General features: G+C 37.8%; 1 protein-coding gene across 4 annotated transcripts in view; it reads right to left on the bottom strand.

Annotated features, from left to right (window-relative positions):
* Positions 1-18,404, bottom strand: part of MPPED1 (metallophosphoesterase domain containing 1) — a 60,963-nt gene that overhangs the window by 19,075 nt on the left and 23,484 nt on the right. For all 4 annotated transcript variants that reach the window (XM_042890117.1, XM_042890119.1, XM_042890121.1 and 1 more), the window contains one exon: positions 7,736-7,961. In XM_042890117.1, the coding sequence (XP_042746051.1) occupies positions 7,736-7,961 (226 nt within the window). The remainder of the gene's footprint in view (positions 1-7,735; positions 7,962-18,404) is intronic.

Below are 18,404 nucleotides of genomic sequence, written 5' to 3'. Positions count from 1 at the left end.
CTCCCCACCACCTCCCCTAAACAGCTGAATTTAATAGATCAAAACCATTTTGCAGGAAAAAAAAAAAACATTCTTACGATCTCCCATATGTTGCAAACTAAACTACAGTGAATTGCAGTTTTAAGTGTTTTTAGAAGCAGCACTTTCCAAAATGGAAAACAATTTCTGATAAGTACAGAAAAGGAAATAAAAATATCACTCGAGCATTCCATTAAAATACAATTAAACCTGCATCTATGTGCCACAGACTGTAATTAATATATTTTAACAGAATGATCAATTTCGCTTTCTCTCCTCTGAACACGTTGCCATTTCTTACCCATCTGTCACATCTTACCTACCTTTGACTGAATGCCTGAAATAAAACATCTTCAGCATTCTAACCATAATCACACAGCCACATTAGGAAGGCTTAGATGCCAACATCTTCCCCAAAATTTCTGAAACCTGAGATGCCTGAGTTCTAAACAAGAAGTGGAGCCTACTACTCCTGCTCCCAGCCAGCATTCTTCTTCCTCACAAGCTATGTCTGTGTACCTAAATTATTCATTTATATTGCCTGCCTCATCACTGATAAAGAAAGAGCTCCAAATAGCTCCTGAGTTGCAAAAACAGGGAATATCCGCCATTATTAAATTTCTGAGCAATCAAAACCCAGCAGTCTGCAGTATGTCCACACCCAGCGTTCTGTAAACTTTAGCACTGACACAGCCAGACATGACAACAAGCTGCCTGCTCAAAAATCTACTTACTCTGACATCTGCCAGAATTTCTGCATAGTATTTCACTGCTTTACAGGCCAGTATGTAAGCAATTGCACTTCAGATCTTTGAATTTTTATCTTTTAACAAAGCGAAGTGCAGAAAGGAGAGAACAAATGTGGATCAGATATTTTATTTAGAAAAATTGTCCAATAATGCTTCACTATGTATTTCCATCACAAGCAAGATACAGAATAGTTTATTTCATAGATATGAAAGGGGAAATAAGAACTAAAAATCAAAGTGGTCATTTTGAGGCAGAAGAACAGTGATTATTTTCTGTGTATTTTACAGAGGATGAAATGTGCAACATAATATCTTGCATTGCTGCTGCTTTGTCATGAGTAAGCCATGCTCCCAACTTGGGAGGTGCATTATGTTAAATGAAGTCAATATTTTATTTTAATACAGCTTCATTTTAATTGATGTTCACCTCAATGACTGTAAAGATTTGTACAAGGTCTGGCAAAGTAAACATGAGATGATTCATTACTGGCAAAATGAAAGCATGTCCCTCTCATGAAATGAATCTATAAATCTTTGTTACATTATTTCACTGATGGAAACTGGGTTCAGTGAGGAATGAAAGCGACTATTATAAGCCACTCTTGAAAAGATGGAGGAGGTAGGCACTGAAAAAGAGACTAGGCTATGAATGGACTAGACTCCATGTGAAATAAAAATCAGCCTGCCTCCTTTTGCCCTTTGCATGCTCTCTGAAACTACTGCAATTGCATGGAGCTCACCAATTTTCCTGTCCAAAACATGCTCATTCCCATGTGCACACATGTGAGAACAGAGTCTGAAAATGAGTATAACAGAGTCTCCTACTTTGCAACTAAAAAACCAAATTGGTCAAGGAAAAGAATAAAAGGATGTTACACACCTGTAGCTAAGCACTACTGATGACTCTGGACTACACAGTTTGAACAAGGGCACTTGGCTGCATGCCATAACAGTACAGACAGCTGCAGTGCACTGAAGAAAGGGCCAAGAGGCTGGAACAGCTTTCCAGCCTTAGCACCGAAGTGGGGTGATGAATGACATTGAGAATAAGGCCCTGTTGAGGTTACTCTGGATGAGATGATGGCTGCTGCAACTGACAGGTCAATGTGCCTTACACTTACACAGCTTACAATTACATAGGCAGAGCTTCCATCCTTGACCCAAGATGCTCAGTAATAACAATAAATGAACAGAACAAATACTTCCCCTACATACACCCCTAACCCTCTTCATTAGGTTTTCATTATCTGAACAGAAATGTTGTATGAGAGCTGTTGGCCTCTGTGTAAACACATGAGGACTGTATCTAATCAGCGTCCTGTTAGAGAAAAGCTATAAAAAAAAACAAGAGTCCTGCCTGGGCATCTGTCACTTCAACACAAATGGCCACAAATGACTTTCTAGGCTGATACTAATCTTTGTTCTTCCGTTTTCCCTGATAGAAATAAAACTTTCTCAAGTTCCAGATGGGCTATAACAAAAAAATGAAGAAGGAAATATGAATACATAGACACTAGAAAAAAAAAAAAAAAAAGTAATTTTGCAAAAAGAAAAACGAGGGTCTGCTCAGAAGAAATAGATTCCTCCAGATAATCAAAGCCAAACAAAAATCCACTCTCTGCATAATGAGTCTGGAGGCAATCTCATCCAAAAGGGCTTTTTAAAGCTATCCAGGACAACGTGTCACTTAGAATAACAGAATGGTCATGTTTGGGAAAAAGAGTTTGATTGCTGCTCTCTCTGCCACATTGTGGAAAATGAAAAACAGTGCAAAAAGAGATAAAATGCTCTCCTGCCACTTTATATGCCTGTTTTAGGACAGGATGACAGAAGTTTCTCCTACAGCTCTGTACAGCTGCTTAGAAGCATTATGGAGATTCAGTGGCTAGGAAAAAGACGCCTTCCTTCTGCCACTTACATTTCTCCTGCTACATCAAGTAAAAGACATACTCTTACCTTGCCATTAATGCACAATAGTCCACCTTTAAATAGAAACTCCTGCCATTTTCCACAAGGTCAGAGCATAAACACAAAATAACTTCTGCAAATGTATACTTTACCAATAAATGAGGTAGGGATGCAATATTAGACATTAAGGCAGCAGCAGTATAACCTTTGCCAGATATAGGGGTCAATTCATTCAGTTTCAAGTCTTCTCATTAGTTACGGTATGCAAGAGTAGAACAGAGGGATATGTTATTTACTCACTGGGTTGTTAAAAGCTCAACAGAAACAACATAGCACAGCAGAGTCTGTTAAGCTCCAGCCATGCTTCAGCCTGGTACTACTGGAACCTCATGCAACAGAGAAGCAGATGTAGCAACACTCAGGATCACACCTGCAAGTATGAAACTCAGCAAGGTGCTCTCATGACAATACAAAGCATACGTGCACCTTAACACCGTGTAAAAATAAATGATTGTAATTAAATAATGAGCACAGAATCCATAGATGCCCATTCAGCAAGCACAACACATCTTGTGCACTGAACGAATCTTGTGCAAACTCAGTGTATGACTAATTAAAACTGCTAGCAGTACACAGGCACAGGTGGGTTTTATCTTAATTCTGGATGCTAACACTCCTACCTTTGCAATAATAGTATGTTTTTGTACATTATGGAGGTAAGGAACTATAATGGAAAGCTGAAGACCTATAATGTTCGCTAGTCATTAATTAATATGAGTCCACGCATGATATCCTCATGCAGATAACACTCAGTCTGATGACACAGAAAAGAACTTCTGCCACAAATGCCTACTTCTAGTGTTATTTTGGCTTCCTGACTTTCAAACCATTTGTCTGGACTATCCACTGCTCGTTGACAGTTAGAGGTCAAGGGAAAAGCTTCCTAGCGTTAACATTTTAATACCAGTTCATTTCAGGTATCAACACTCATACCTCACTCTAGCTCCACAGCAGGATTTACAATCACAGCAACATTGCTCAGAAGGGATCTCTGTAAGTTTTCAGCCCAACCTACCACTCCAAGAAAGGCAAGAACAGTCACTAGACAGGGTCAACCATGACTGTTGTGTTAAGACTTAGAAACACCTAAGCATGGGTGCTCTGCCACCTCCCTGTTGTTCCTGCTTGCTGCATAAGTATCTATACATTATTATTTTAAACACTGCTAAAAAATAAATTAAACCTCTCTGGCAAATTGCTTCATGGTTTGCTCATCCAGACACATGAACTGATAGTGTGTGGTGCACTATGAAGAGCACCAGATTCCTTGGCCAAACATAGACACAGAAAACCCTTAAAACTCAAGATTCTCTGGATATATTTAAAATCCAGGTATTCTCAAGTTTCTGATGAAGCATGTCTTTATGCTCCTCTCCCTCACTGTATTTACTGATAGTCCCCTGGTCCTAGAGTCTGTTGTGTTGCAAATATTTTCAAACAAAAGCTTTTGTATTGGCACCAAAATGGCTGCTCCCTGCCTGATTATACTACCAGTGTAATTAATGCTTAAGGCAGTTACATTTTTGTTATTGAGTAGAGGTTCAACGTGGCACTGAAATCTTGCCTCTGAAGCCCAGGAGAGTTATAGCGTTGGTTTCTGAGACAAGACAGTGTCCCATTTCTTCTCTGCAATTAAAAACAACCACTGAGTTTCAGATAATACTAGAGGTCAAAATATCCAAGTGCTATAGAATATATTTAACTACATACAATTGGTACCTACTTAAAAGGCCTTAGAAAATTGCACGTTATACAAACCAATCAAGCTTTCAAGGTTTACTCTGCAACTAAAACATCTTAACCAGAAATATAATCTAATTCTCTACAGGTCACATACAAAAATACAGATGGCTACAGGTAAACACACTCAGTTAATACCGGTTGGCATTCACTCAGACCTTATTCCAGGGCTCTCAAAGTACTTTACAATGACCAGCCTTTTTCATAAAGGAGGGATATCTGTAGCTTGCATTTATTTTTACACAGGGTAAATTAAGACTGAGGGTCAGGGCTGTAATCAGAAACAGAAAGGCAGGACCTGGGGCCCCAGTTTTTACATAGCTCACCTTCTAATTAGAGTTATGCATGTACAACAAACAGAAACTCTAATTGGGAGTTCTCCAATTAAACAAATCCTCTAAGAAAGCTATATGCATATTTTCAAGGCTGGAAAAGAAAACATTTTAGGATGCTGAGCAAGCAACTGCATGAAACTTAGCTTTCTTATTGAGCTAAGTGGTTCAAGAACTCTAAATTTTGAAGTCTTTATTGGATTTGTAAGCTTTTTGTAAAGGACTGGCTTCACAATGTAAAGGCAATAAAAGATTCACCACAAAAAGTTCACCAATGTTCTGTACCTTTTAGTTTTTATCATTATTGCAATGTATAAAGAAATATTAATTTCCCAGAGAGACTCTGAAAACACCTTTCTTTTCTGGGCAAATGAGGTACAGAAACAAAAAGAAATACTGAAGAACAGTAGTGCTCATTAGGCACAGACTTGTACTCAGCCTTCAGTTTAGCAGACAGGCAGTTTAACCCACACACAACAGCTTTATCTCTTCCTAAGTTTTCTGACCAGAGGCCTTGCTGATGGAACTTGGTTACTTCTACCAAGTTTTCTTCCATGCATCCTTCTGATAGAATGATTTAGAGCTACTTCTTATTGTTATTGCTGCTGTTTTCATTAGACATGACATTGCTTCATGCACTGCATAGTAACAAAGAGACAAAAAAAAGAACAGTTTGGCTGAAACAACAGGAGCATAATGTCAGGCCTAATTCAACAAAGCTGGTGCAGGAATGCTTAAAATGGCAAAAAGAAAAAACATCTCGTCAAAGGGGAAAACAGAGATGGTCAAACCTATGGAAACCAGACAACACGGGATATGCAAAGGCAGATTTAAGCATCATCCCAGTTCCACAGACATTCTCCACAGACCACTGGTAGAATTAGCAGGCAGAAAGGGAATCAGTGGATACCCACTACACTTGTCAGATTCTAGGAGGCATTTTCAACCTTTATAACATGGTGGATAATTTAATGTCTCTGGAAGATACCTGTTTGCAATGCTGTGGGCACTAGGTCTTTTTGTCAGAAAAGCTTTCCCAGCCTAGTTTTCATCACAAAGACTCTCTCCCATATGATATAAGTCAAGATCTTCAAAGACTCTGCAACTCTTACCTTCTGGGACCATAACAGGGTGGGAAATGAGTTAGCAACACTGTGAAGCATGTACCATAGAAGCTAAGATATAACCCAAAGCACTACAGAATTGGAAAAATAAGTATGACAGTAAATCTAAATGAATGCATGAAAAAATGAGAAGTGATCTTTTTCAAGAACAATGGGTCATGCCAGACAGCCTAGAAAATTTGTGCAAAATCACAGGATAAATGCACAAAGGGAAAGCAACAGATCATATTTTACAGAAACATTTATGGTTTGGTGGGTGGAAAAAGGTTTTTTCGACAGATTTTTACAGACCTAATCAAACCCAGAAAGTTCAAATGTTTCTTTTTGCCTATACTTAGTGCTACTTTATAGATAGTATTTTGCTTTAATCTAATTTATCGAGACTTTAATGAGACTTTGGTACTTTACTGCCTGGAAAATTATTACTGACACTAGAAATATGGTGCCTGGTTATGAATACTGCAATGAAGATATGAAGTTGCCAGACATATTGTAAACAGAGCATAATTACAGTATTTACAGTTGAACATCAAAATGGGAAGAGATGCCAAGTGGCATTTCTCAGAAGTTAATATTGGGAATTATACAATCTAGTATCTTCCCTAACAATTTGGAAAATGAAGTGAATTGTATATTGATTGAATACATGGTAGACACAAGAAGATGAACTACAACACAGCAGGCAGGTGGGAAGGTTGAAAAAACACAAAAAAACAACCAGCAACAGAAAGATTTGGAGGACTAAAAGAAGAGAGAAGGGTGCAGTTAAGAGGGAAGCTGTTTAATACAGAAAAATGTAGAATAATAAGCTTGGAAAAAATGAATGCCCATCTCATGTAACCAAATGGGAAAATGCCAGTTTTCATTAAAAAAAAATTCCAAAAGATTTCACAGTTTATTCACACTGAAAATTCACACTGGGGTATATGCATCAGGTTTGACAACTTGTTTGCTATGTTCCAGCCTGATGTGATTTTAAAAGGAAGAATAATATATTTTCTTAAAAACATGCCTTTTAAAATAAATTTTAACTTATTTTAAATGTGTATGGAATGCTCATAAAAGACCTAATTTATAATCTTACTTGCAGAAATAACATTATAATGTAATGTCAGTGACACAGAAGAAGCACATGAGAGGTTAAAGGTGGGGGCCAGGAAGCCAAGGCCTATCTATCTCTGATACTTCAAGGAGTTTTAAGTGTTCACAAAGTATAGCAAAATCCATGAAATACTAGGCTGCAACTAATTTGCTGATTTTAATTAATTTAAAGCTCAGCTGTACCTTGAGGAAAGCTACTACTGTATAAAGGAAAGTAGGATTCTGAGGGATGCAAAGGGAAAAAAAAAAACCTGAACAAATACTGAAACAAGCTTGCTGCTTTACATGACTACTGTATACATTAATGAACCTTAAATATCATCTGTAGGACAGAAACTGTCAAAAGAATCTATCCTGGCAATAAAATTAACCTGTAATTATATAAACTTACTAAGTGTTGAAAACAGACTTTACGACAGAAAAAGATCTGCAAGGACTATATTAAAGAACTGCTCCTGGGTAAGAGTCTAGAGTAGTACTCTATCTTTCCCCCATCATTTTTTTATTAACAATACCCGTTCTGTACAAGCATATAATTTTGTCACAAGAGTGATTCATTACAAGACAATATATAAAACTTTATCAAATTGAGTACTACTTTTCTTCCTAACACAGCAATCCAAATATGGCTGAATGCATACAAAATGGCTGATGCGATAGCAATCAACAATATTTTTTAATGTATGCTATAAAACCTGCTTACCAAGGGGAGCCATATATTCTGAATCCCCTCACGGTCACTTCAGAGTCTTGAAGATAGATGCAGTTTGTTAGAAGAGACTGTACATTTTCATAGCTCTCTGGCTTCAGCTTAGAAACAGAGGGGAAATAGTAAAAGTCCTGCTTGATTAAGTCAGCCATGAATTCCTGGTCAAAGGTCAATTCATGATTTCCTGCTATCACAATCTTGTATTCATAGGGCAGGCTACCTAAAACAGTGAAAAACAAACAAATTACTTGTTTTATGGAAAATCCGATCAAAGAAAATAGGCAGACTCACAAACTATTATCGATTCCTATAATAGGCTCACATAGTCAAAACAATTGAGCACATTCCTTCTCAGTGTTACTATAATTCCTGGTGATTTCGGGTAAATGACATTGCTGTCTTCTTCAGGGCACAGTACGATTTAGCTTGCTTAGCATTATTGTGTTGAAACTACTTTCAACTCATCATCCTTAAATAACAGTCTGCAGACTTCTGCTCTAGTATTTACTTCCCTTTAATTGCCATTTGCGTTGCAAGTATCACTTACTGTGACAGCCATGACAACTCAGTGACAGAAATTAGGGTTCAAAGGAAACCAGCCACAATGCTCAATAAATTATCCCAGTTCTCATTCCCTAGCCCTGCGGTCATTGCCAGCTTGCACTGACAACGTCTCACTGACTAAAGGCTTGGGTCACCCATGGGTCTGCTGCCCTCCCTGCCCCAATATGAAGACCAAGACTTCAAACAGGACAGGCCTTGAGCTTCACTGTCAGAACTCCACATCCCCCAGAGATTCCTAGCTTTTCACAGCTCTATTTTCTCACTGACTTCCTTGGATCCATGGTCTATAATTTAAAGTGACTCATGTTTAAGAATATTTTACAACTCACAGCTAGTGAAAAACCTAACAGCAACCTCCTGCCTAAGGCAAGAGTACATATCCCCCCACACGTGTTTTCTCCTGAAAGCAATACTGCAAGAGAACCCTTCCACCTGACTCCACTTTGGTTATCAGCTGGACTCTACCCATAAAGCAGGGATCACCTGTCCTAGAAGACTTATGCTGAGTGCTTCATGTGCATTTGAGAGAAAATCTACAGGGTTTTTATGTCACCAGTCCATACGTGTGGTAGGAGTTGGCATTAGTAGGATGAAAGATAAAATCCAACAGTGGGATTCAGAGCTCCAGAAAGAGGAGAGAACGGAAACACTAGCCCAGAGACGTATATAAATGGCTGAACTCAGTGTCTTCTGAATGAAAATATCTGCATGACTCCTTCGTATTCATTTCAGACATTTCTGACTTTATTATTAGGAAAATTGATCTTACCATCCCGCTTGTGGACCCAATACATCTGTGCTTTTAGAAAATGTATTAAGGGAAACTCTGTTCGGGTATTAATTATTACACACAGACTCAATTATTCATGTGAAAGACTTCTTGAAATGTAAATACTGCAATTTTTGTTTCTGAAATGCTTCATGCTTCACTTTTTGCAGATGTATATTCCATTTCCACATTTCTGTGTGCACACATACACAAGTTTTAAATGTTTTTTACGTGCTGCATAATGTAAGGTCATCTACAGGACTTAAAGCATTCTGAGGAAAATAAGGAGAGAAAAAAAAAAAAAAAAGAAATCCAGCATGCCACAACATTGTTAACAATTCCATTTCTATTCTGTTTTGTAAATCTTTTCCAGCTCATCTGATCCATCCATCTAGCAGCCAAGAACCTGTATGAGCTGGTTATAGTTGTTGCTTCCACTAATGTATTTATGTCATGTTGCTGTCTGTGGGTGTTACATAGGCAAATTAGCAAATTACTCTAAATGTACAGTTACATTTATTATAGTGGCGGCCAGCAGCACTGCTGTAGTTACAGGTCTGTCAGCTTTTCAATTAACAATTCTGTTTTTGATGAGTTTGCAGCTCAGGTTTTTTTTTTTTCCTCTTTCTTTTCCTTTCATTCCATACCAGGCAGCAACTTGCTGAACCAATTTCTCTCCTTTGTCTCCACTAGCTCTCTCTACCCTCTGTCTAACACACTGAGGTAATTCTTTCTGCTTGCACATAAATTTAACAGTATTTTGTTTCAATTTTGTCCTTAGAAGACTTACAAACATGCTTCACACCAAGCGCTCTTACAGTACAAACTTAACCTTAGAAGGAAATCTTTGAAACCTTGCTCTTGGCTGGGCACTGCTGTCATGAACTATACGTAGAAGATGTATAAGACCCTCAGCTCTCAGATCACAGTACTGATTATATACATTTCCTGCCTTTCTAGTATGACGAATATTTACCAGTACTCACAGTCCACATGCAGAAGTCAGCACTGAATACTATACATATGTGCATTAAAGGTACAATCCCCCTACCATTAACCTCAAAGGCGCCACTACCTTACGGTAGTAGAAACACAATCCAATGTGGTGTGTGAATGCAATCCTGAAAAATTTTTAATGTTCTGAGTGCCTTCTACGGCCTTAAGATCCACCAAATACTATCAATATCTGATATTTACCTGAAAACTACCTTGGAATAGCAACTTTCTTTCCTTCTCCTGACCTACAGCATAATACTTTTTCTCGTTATATTTTGTTATTTAAATAGTTTGGTATTTTTTTATTCTAGTACATCCTCCCAACGCAAACACATGGTTTTCCAATCCTAGGCACAGACTATGGCACACTCTATAGCTCTGGCTTGGACTATGGCTGGACCAAGACCTCTCCAAGAGTACACAGCACAGTAGCCTGGAATTTTCATACATGCCCATAGTTTGAGAACAACCACTTTTTCATCTATTATTTTTTGCGTCACTAGTTTTGAATTCAGATTCTTCCAGGCTGACTGCTTGATCCTGCACCTTGTAGTGGGTACTAATGGCAAGCTGGGTATAAATAACTTCAGGCACACCTTCTGTCCCTTGTTGAACAAGCTGAGCTAAGAATGTTGAATTCACAGTCATGAAAGCTTTCATGGCTTGGCAAGAATGATTCCTACCTAAGACAGCAGTAGCTACAAACTAGCCAATGCAGCCTTCCTCTTCCTTTTACAGATTCCATGAAAATAAGCCTTACTAAAGGCAATGGCTAGCATTTTGATTTGCTGTTTTCCTTCCTTTTTCCTTTTGTTTTCCCCTTTTATTTCAAAAACAGTAATACACTAAAAAGCAAGTTCCTACCACTCAGCCACGTAGCCACCGTTGATACCATCAGAGTGGCTTTGAATGCATACAGGGCTGACCAAGAGCTCTGGGGTAATGGTTGGAGATGGGGCCCCAGGGGCATCTCCTCAATCCTTCCAGTGATGGGGTTAGGAGCTCAGGTGGGAGCGGTGCATCCCATCATCAGTCTGAGTATGGCAGAAGCTGAAAGCAGAGCTCCCACTTTTACTGCCAAGGGACCCTTTCTGAAGAATAAGGGCTGCTGTGCAGGATGATCTGAGGTCCCCTCCATCCTGGGTGTCTGTAAGTCTACACTGGCAAACGAATGAGAATTTCAAAGAGCCTGCAATGCTGTAAGAAATTAGATACTCATTCCATGTGATTCTAATGAAACAAATCTATAGCAAACAAGCAATTTAACAAGGACTAGAAAGTATATTCCATTAACTTCTGTATAAGTTTCTCGCATTATCCATTTAGCAGGTGAGAAGGACTAAATACTCGACTGATAGCCAATTAACATTTGATGCTAGCATATGGCTTTGCTGGTGGGCAGGTAGCAAACTTCATTTTAGCACAGGAACTCTATGCATACAAAGATATTAAAGAAAACTTATGGTTGTCACAGGAGTTCTGCACACATATCCAGGACAAAATTCATTCCCCTGTGAAATAAGTCAGCAAGCATATAAGAAATAGATCTGCCCTTCAGGAGTGCCAAAAAACACATGCAAGAACATATGCTATGGGAGTCAAAGATGATTTAAAAAAAAAAAAGTTATGAATTTGGGGAAAATATGTATTTTTTTCATGATTTCTTATTTTGATTAGTCAAATCAAGACAAGTGATTTTGCCAAAGACATGGGATTACCGAGTTCTTCACACCTGAAAAGCTTCTGCTAAAATAGCTGCATAGCCTGGAGAGGAAATACAACTAGACTGGTTGGAGAATTTCGCCTAAATAGTTTTCTGTATTAAAATCATTAAAATACCACTTGGATGAAATGAGATATATTTGGAAATTCATTTTATGGTTCTGACATTACCAAGGAAACAAAATGAAACAAAATGTCATTTAAAAATATTTTGGGGTGAATAAAAATTACACTTCTAAGCAAAACTTCACTTTTTTTTTTTTCTTCAAAATAATTTTTCCCTCTCCTGGAATGCCTAACTTGTGAGAAATAAAAGAGTATTTTTCTCCATAATCAATCTTTTCATCCTATTTGGATTTGGAATCAACAGAAATGCTTAGACATCAAAATTCTGTCAGAAACACATTGGCTCCAATTCAGTCCTGGGTTTCAGGGCTTTCTCTTTTAGGACACATCCAGTATTTGCTTTCTGCCAATTTGGAATGGAGCTCCAAGCAATGACCCACTCTTTCAGCCACTATCTAAACATGAGTTAACAGATTATTTTTCTTTCCTTTCCCTTCTCTGCTACATGATTCTTTATCTTTTTTCCTCATTTTTCCTTCTGTTTTTTTTTTTTTTTTTTACAATTCTCTTTTGTATGCAGAAAAATGCCAGAGTCGCATTTTCATGCACTTGATTTAGTAGTTTCAGAAAAGGGTATATTTTTCTTTCTTTTACAAATACAAAACCATTGCACCTTACAATTCTGTACCTTTCTCAGCATCCCTCTGAAAATGCCCACCAGATTTAAAAGTCATTTACTACAATAGGCAGAGGAGTGGAGGCCTCAAAAATAATTACGTTCCTTTGAGTTTCCTGGAAGTAAGTGCCTAATAAGACTCATGTACAATCCGGAAGAGAGGCTTCCGAAGGATGACAACTCTTATGAGATGCCCTAAGATCCCGCAGAAAATCTTCAAGACAAAATCTAAGAAGCCAGGCAGCAGTGGTTCTACTCCCAGAGCAACTCATCACACAAGAAAATCTGTCCCAAATCTCCTGAATAAACATGTGTGTTGCTCCGAAAGCAATGCTTCCTATTTATTTCCATGGAAACTACATCAAATACAAAGAGCACAATAACACTACTTGATAGAGGAAAATCTCAACTCCAAAGCACTATTTTTCAGCAGTGGCTACCACCATTAACTATACTTTTTCACCAGCGATGACAAAGAGCTGGCATGCCATGCTCACAAAGATCTGCATGGTCTTCTGGAACATGGCTTCACTTCCACATCGCTGTTGCCACTGCTGAAATGCACTACCCACTGCCTCACTGTGCTCACAGCCACTGCTTCGTCTCCAGAAATGTTCAGGAAGTGTTGATGAATATCACTGGGAACCATTTTTCTGCACAGAGAAATTCAGTGACGCCCCTTTGTTTCATGTGCACTTCCATGTCAGACTTCATTCTGTGAGACTGCCTTTCTGCTCCCATTTGTCGCACAACAACAAAATGCAATGAAATATAGGTAGAAAGCTTCAACTTCTACTGCCATACCACCGATATCTGCCTCTGACATCGTGGGCCAACTTAATAAAATAGCAAGCATTACTTTTGGAGCAGCCCTAATTTATTATTCTTTGAGATTTTTTTTAACTACTGAAAAGCCTGGGATATCATACTTAACTTAGGTGTAGCCAAAAGGTGTCTTTACCTTGGCAGCTTCTTAACTAGGTATGTAGGGATTTTGTCAGTTGTGGCAAGGCCTCCTCAGAAAGTTTCTTAGCCTTTGTTTGCTAACTACAAGAATCTGATAATAGCTCTGGTAATACAGTGTGAATGAGAATGTACATATATATTTGTTTAGCTAGTAACATCTTTGTTTATTTCTTTCATTACTGCAGATTACTAATTAAGAAAATCAACTGAACATCTAATTTTTTGTGTTTTTATGCACCAGTTACAAAATCATTACAGCAATTCTTAACTTGTAAACTACAGCAGGTCCTTTTTATGGTGAACATAATTTCTACCAAATAATTTGAAATGCTGGGGGACTGTCACTTGAACTACAAACTGCGTAATGCAAAGCACTGAACAATGTGCCTTTGCCATTTCCCCACATCTGAGTTCGTTGGAAGTAGAATTTTGTGTACTTAGAGGTTCATTCCATTCTATCAGCAAGCCTTCCTCTTCTTATATTAGATAAACAATGCAAATACGTCAAAAGCAAACGCAGGATGTTTATACTCCAGGCTCCTCTTGCACTAAGAGGTTAGGCATCTTTACCAATGTGACTTCCTTTGTTGCTTACAATTGTTACCAATTCGCAACTTCAAGAGATAAAAAGCAAACTTGAAGAGCAGATGTGCTTTGCTTCTCTCCCAGTATTGTACCAAGCAGAATTTTTAGTATTCATTAAAAGCAGTGACAATCATGTAAGTGCCCACTTAATGCTTTCTCCCTCTCATTTCAACCTTTTAGAACACAGCAGTGAGTGATATAGTAAAAAGACTGCATAACTGTCTCAGATTGCTTTTTTAGCATCTCTTTGACAGTTCTGTGTTTAAACACTGGGGCTGATGTCTGGGAAATTCACATTAACATACTTATTGTATGGTGTGTAATCTGGAATAACATTGTAAATGAACACTCCTTCCTAAGTCATCTGTAACCTGCTAGATCAAGACATTCCTGCATTGTAAAAGCCAGTAATTATATCAAGCATTTGAACAACAAACACATACAATAATGCTCACATCTGCAAACCAGGATTTCTTAAAATAGTAGATAAAGGCAATAGAATTAAAAAATTATTAAAAGAAAAATTCAAAATTGGATAATTCTCCAACTTATATTCTTTGATAAATTGTGTTTTATACACATGCACATAATAATAATTGGCCCAAATTACTTCTAAAGGAAACGTGGCTTTGTTTTAGCCGAGTAATTATGTGGAACCAAACCCATGCATGCTGTAAACTAGGCGCTGAGAGCAGCTGTAGTGGAGTCAGGTCAAAACATTGTCGCTCTGTACCTTCTGTCCACTAGTGGTCAGTAACAGATGCAGAGAAAATTGCCCAACTGCAAGGTTTGCCCAAGCTGAATCTTTCCTTGATATGCTCCCTTACTTTATGGTGATTGATGGACTCCAATTCACACCTATACAAATCATGGCATTCATTTTCATAAATTGTTGTTTTTTTTGGTTTTTTTTTTCTATCTTCTGGAAAAGTTTTACTTTAAACAATATACCTTTCTGAGGTTTTAAGCCTTTCAGAATATTGTAGTTTTGGTATACAAAATGTATCTGGAGACAACAAATGCAAAGGAGATAGAGAACTATGTTGAAAAATAACAATAAAAGTACTTCAAGCTTCCTGCATAGATGTCTCTGCGCACTGATACAGATTCCTGCTCAGATCTTCAGATCCCATAGAGGTGCTTTTGCTATTTCCCAGCTGTCACCTTCTGCAAGGGAAGACTACGTGGAGCTGCGTGTTGCGTCACTGGATGAGGTGCACAGCACTAATAACAACATTTAATGTTTGTGCACAGTGCTTTGCAATAGGTGTTCCAAGTGCTGAACTGAGAATAATTAATCCTCCAACACGTTCATGTAGTAGGTGCATCAAGCATCGTTCTCACAATTTTACAAGGGGGAACGATGAAGAGGCTGTCAAACCTAAAAGAGGACTAAGTCGAATTTGATTGCCCGCCTTCCACAGGCTCCTTCAAATATCTCAGTCAGGGGCAATCCGGGTTTGAAGAAATATATTCCAGATTTTTCACTTCCCTGGTTGCTCTATGTACTTCTGGGTCTCGCTGCCCTTCTGAAGGGATGCTTGTCTGCTAGTCCAGAATAACATTGTGTAATTTTACCCACTTACTTAAACTGGGAGTCAGACATCTCACTATTTACAAAATTCATAGGACATTTTTACATGAGCCATCCGCAGGGCTCCGAATCTTGAAGGTTGACTACTTTCCACTCCATCAGTGGAAAGCAGCACACTCAATCTAAGAACAAAGTGCAAAAGAAACCCCAAAGCATTTGTGTGTTTGGAAAGAGGGAATGCAGGAAAACTCCTTCAGCATCTACCATTCCTAGGGTTCCTACAGCTTCTCATCACTAGCATGAGGAGCAAATCTGGAAAACAGCTGCTCTGGCACATCTTCCCTATAAAGGAGTGTAGCTTAAATATTCCTTGAGACTCCTAGTTCCCAGTCTAACGTTCAGAAGTCTTCAGGATATATGAAACCCCCAGAACTGGATAAATCCTGGAAGGGAGTGTTGCAGTACACTTTTCTGTGCCACACTGTCTGAAGCTTAGATGTACAACGCATCTGAGACATTATACATTTAAGAAATGATTTTTTTTTAGTATGCCCAGTCTTTTAAAAATGACATCTGTTCTAAATCCCTACACAGCTCAATGTTTTTCACAGCATTTCCAAAGCCATTCTTTTGTAAATAGATAATTTGTGCTTAAATACTTCTTTCAAGAGGTTTCTACATTAACATAAAAATAGTGTAATTACCGATGGTCAAAATGGCATGACTACAATTTATAAATTCTAATTTCTTTTCCTGCTCTGAAGCTGATTTTCTTTCTTCAACACAATTTTAATCTGTTTAAAATGTGAGTATTATTGAACTTAAAAATACAAAATACCTGTTAAGAGAGGAAGATAAATAATTGCCACCATTTCACAAGATTTAACATGAGCAAAAGTAAAACTAAGCCTCATGTTTTAAGCTTTTTTGAATATCTTTTACTAAGAATTTAAAAAGAGGGATGATGTTTATTGACCAAAATTAGCTGACTTTGTTCTTTGGTGTAATACCAGAAACAAGTAATTCCACTGCTGGTAGTTACTAAATCTGGGCAGACATTTTCACTCTACAACATTTTTTTTTGGTCTAAAAGAAAAATGATATCTTTTGAACTGAGTCTGCCCAGGTCCGTTTCAGAAGTGCATGTCAAATAATTTAATTAATTTTTGTGGGTCTGTGTGTATGATACACAAGCAAGATTAATATTGTCAGGAAAATAGTCTGAAGAGCTAATTACTGTTTTCCACTACAACGTAAAGCCACCTTCTCTTTTTTTTTTTTTATTTCAAGTTTAGCTTACATTTGAATTTCAATAAGAGTGTTTTTGACATTGGAAAATCCCAAGCAAACACACTGAAACAATGAGCACTATAAAATGTGCTGGTTTAAGTAAGCTTTTCAATCCACATACAAAAAACAGCTCTCAAAGAGAATATGAAAGTATGCTTGCAGCGTACACTGCAGATTGGCTATTCAGTTACGCTTCCAGGAAAGTTACTCACAAGCTGAAAGTGACAGCGGGTCCTGGAGCATACAAAATTTGGAAATGATATTACAGACTCTAGCAAAGTGAATTGCAAGAGCAACTGAACCAAGCAAGCAATTTCCAGTGCCAACAATATGGGACGCACAAAATAGAGATGGTTTTAGACTCATTATCTGATGAGTGCAGGAAAGCTTGTCTTTGTGTTCGTCCCACAGCACATTTGATTTATATGCAGGTTGAGATTAAGTAACAAAAATAATGAAATATCTGACTACACGGATAGCTGCAGTGCATACGAAGCATGACACACCTTACAATATAATCCACCTTATCTAGCCGTGATTACATACTAATCTGTATTTATTACAATTCCCCTGAATAATTTTCAGCTGTTTAAAGTGATGCCACTAAAATCCCCTGGGCATACTGGAAAACCAGTGTATGTCCAAAGCTGTCACACGATCCGTCCTTAAAATGTCACTACAAAGTTTTGTTGCCTTCATGGCCTTCCAACTGCACCTACTGTAATACATGCTTTGCTCTTCCTTTTTTTTTTCTGATTCACAATACCTGCATTTGCAAATTTGGAAGAAAAATACAGTCAGAAAAGAAACTCAGCAGCAAAAGGGAAAAGAGAATCATAAAAATAGGAGAAAGGTCAGTTCAGCAAAAAAGAGGGGAGGGAAATGACCTCATTAGCACCACTCTATAAACTTGACTATTCATAGCCTTTCCCCTTCTTCTTCTAAGCTACCCTGAATAAGAGTACAAAATGGAAATCTGACTTACAAAAGTACATGACAGTACTGCACGACTGGGCAATAACAGGAAAGATGAAACAGAACAGAAATTCATGCAGAATAATGTAACTGCTGGAAAAAGTATCCCAACTATTCGTAAGTGATGGATTCTGAACTGGATGTTGCTGCTCAGGAAATAGTTTATAGAGTAGGCAATTTTATGAAATCTCATTGTTCAGTCATCAACAAAAATAAAAACAATAATTCACAACATTAGAAAGAAAAGGAGAACAAAATAGGAAATTTCGTTATGCTGGGGTATAAATCTGTGATGTGTTCAGAGCACGTGCAATTCCAGTCTCTCCACCTTTTAAAATAATAAAGAACAAGCAGAGGTACAAAGAAAGACAAAGATGATCAAAGGCATCTAAGGACTTCTAAACAGCTTTCAGCCTGAAAAATATTGAAAGGGTAAATATGGGAAGAGCCTATAAATTCTGGAGCAGAATGAAGAGTGGAATTGTTCACTTGCCTCATTTAGTATTAGGAAATACCAAAT

Source organism: Lagopus leucura, unplaced genomic scaffold, assembly GCF_019238085.1.
Source record: "Lagopus leucura isolate 7727_CA_CO unplaced genomic scaffold, USGS_WTPT01 Super-Scaffold_100159, whole genome shotgun sequence".
Lineage (NCBI taxonomy): Eukaryota > Metazoa > Chordata > Aves > Galliformes > Phasianidae > Lagopus > Lagopus leucura.
This window is presented reverse-complemented; position numbering and strand designations above follow the sequence as displayed.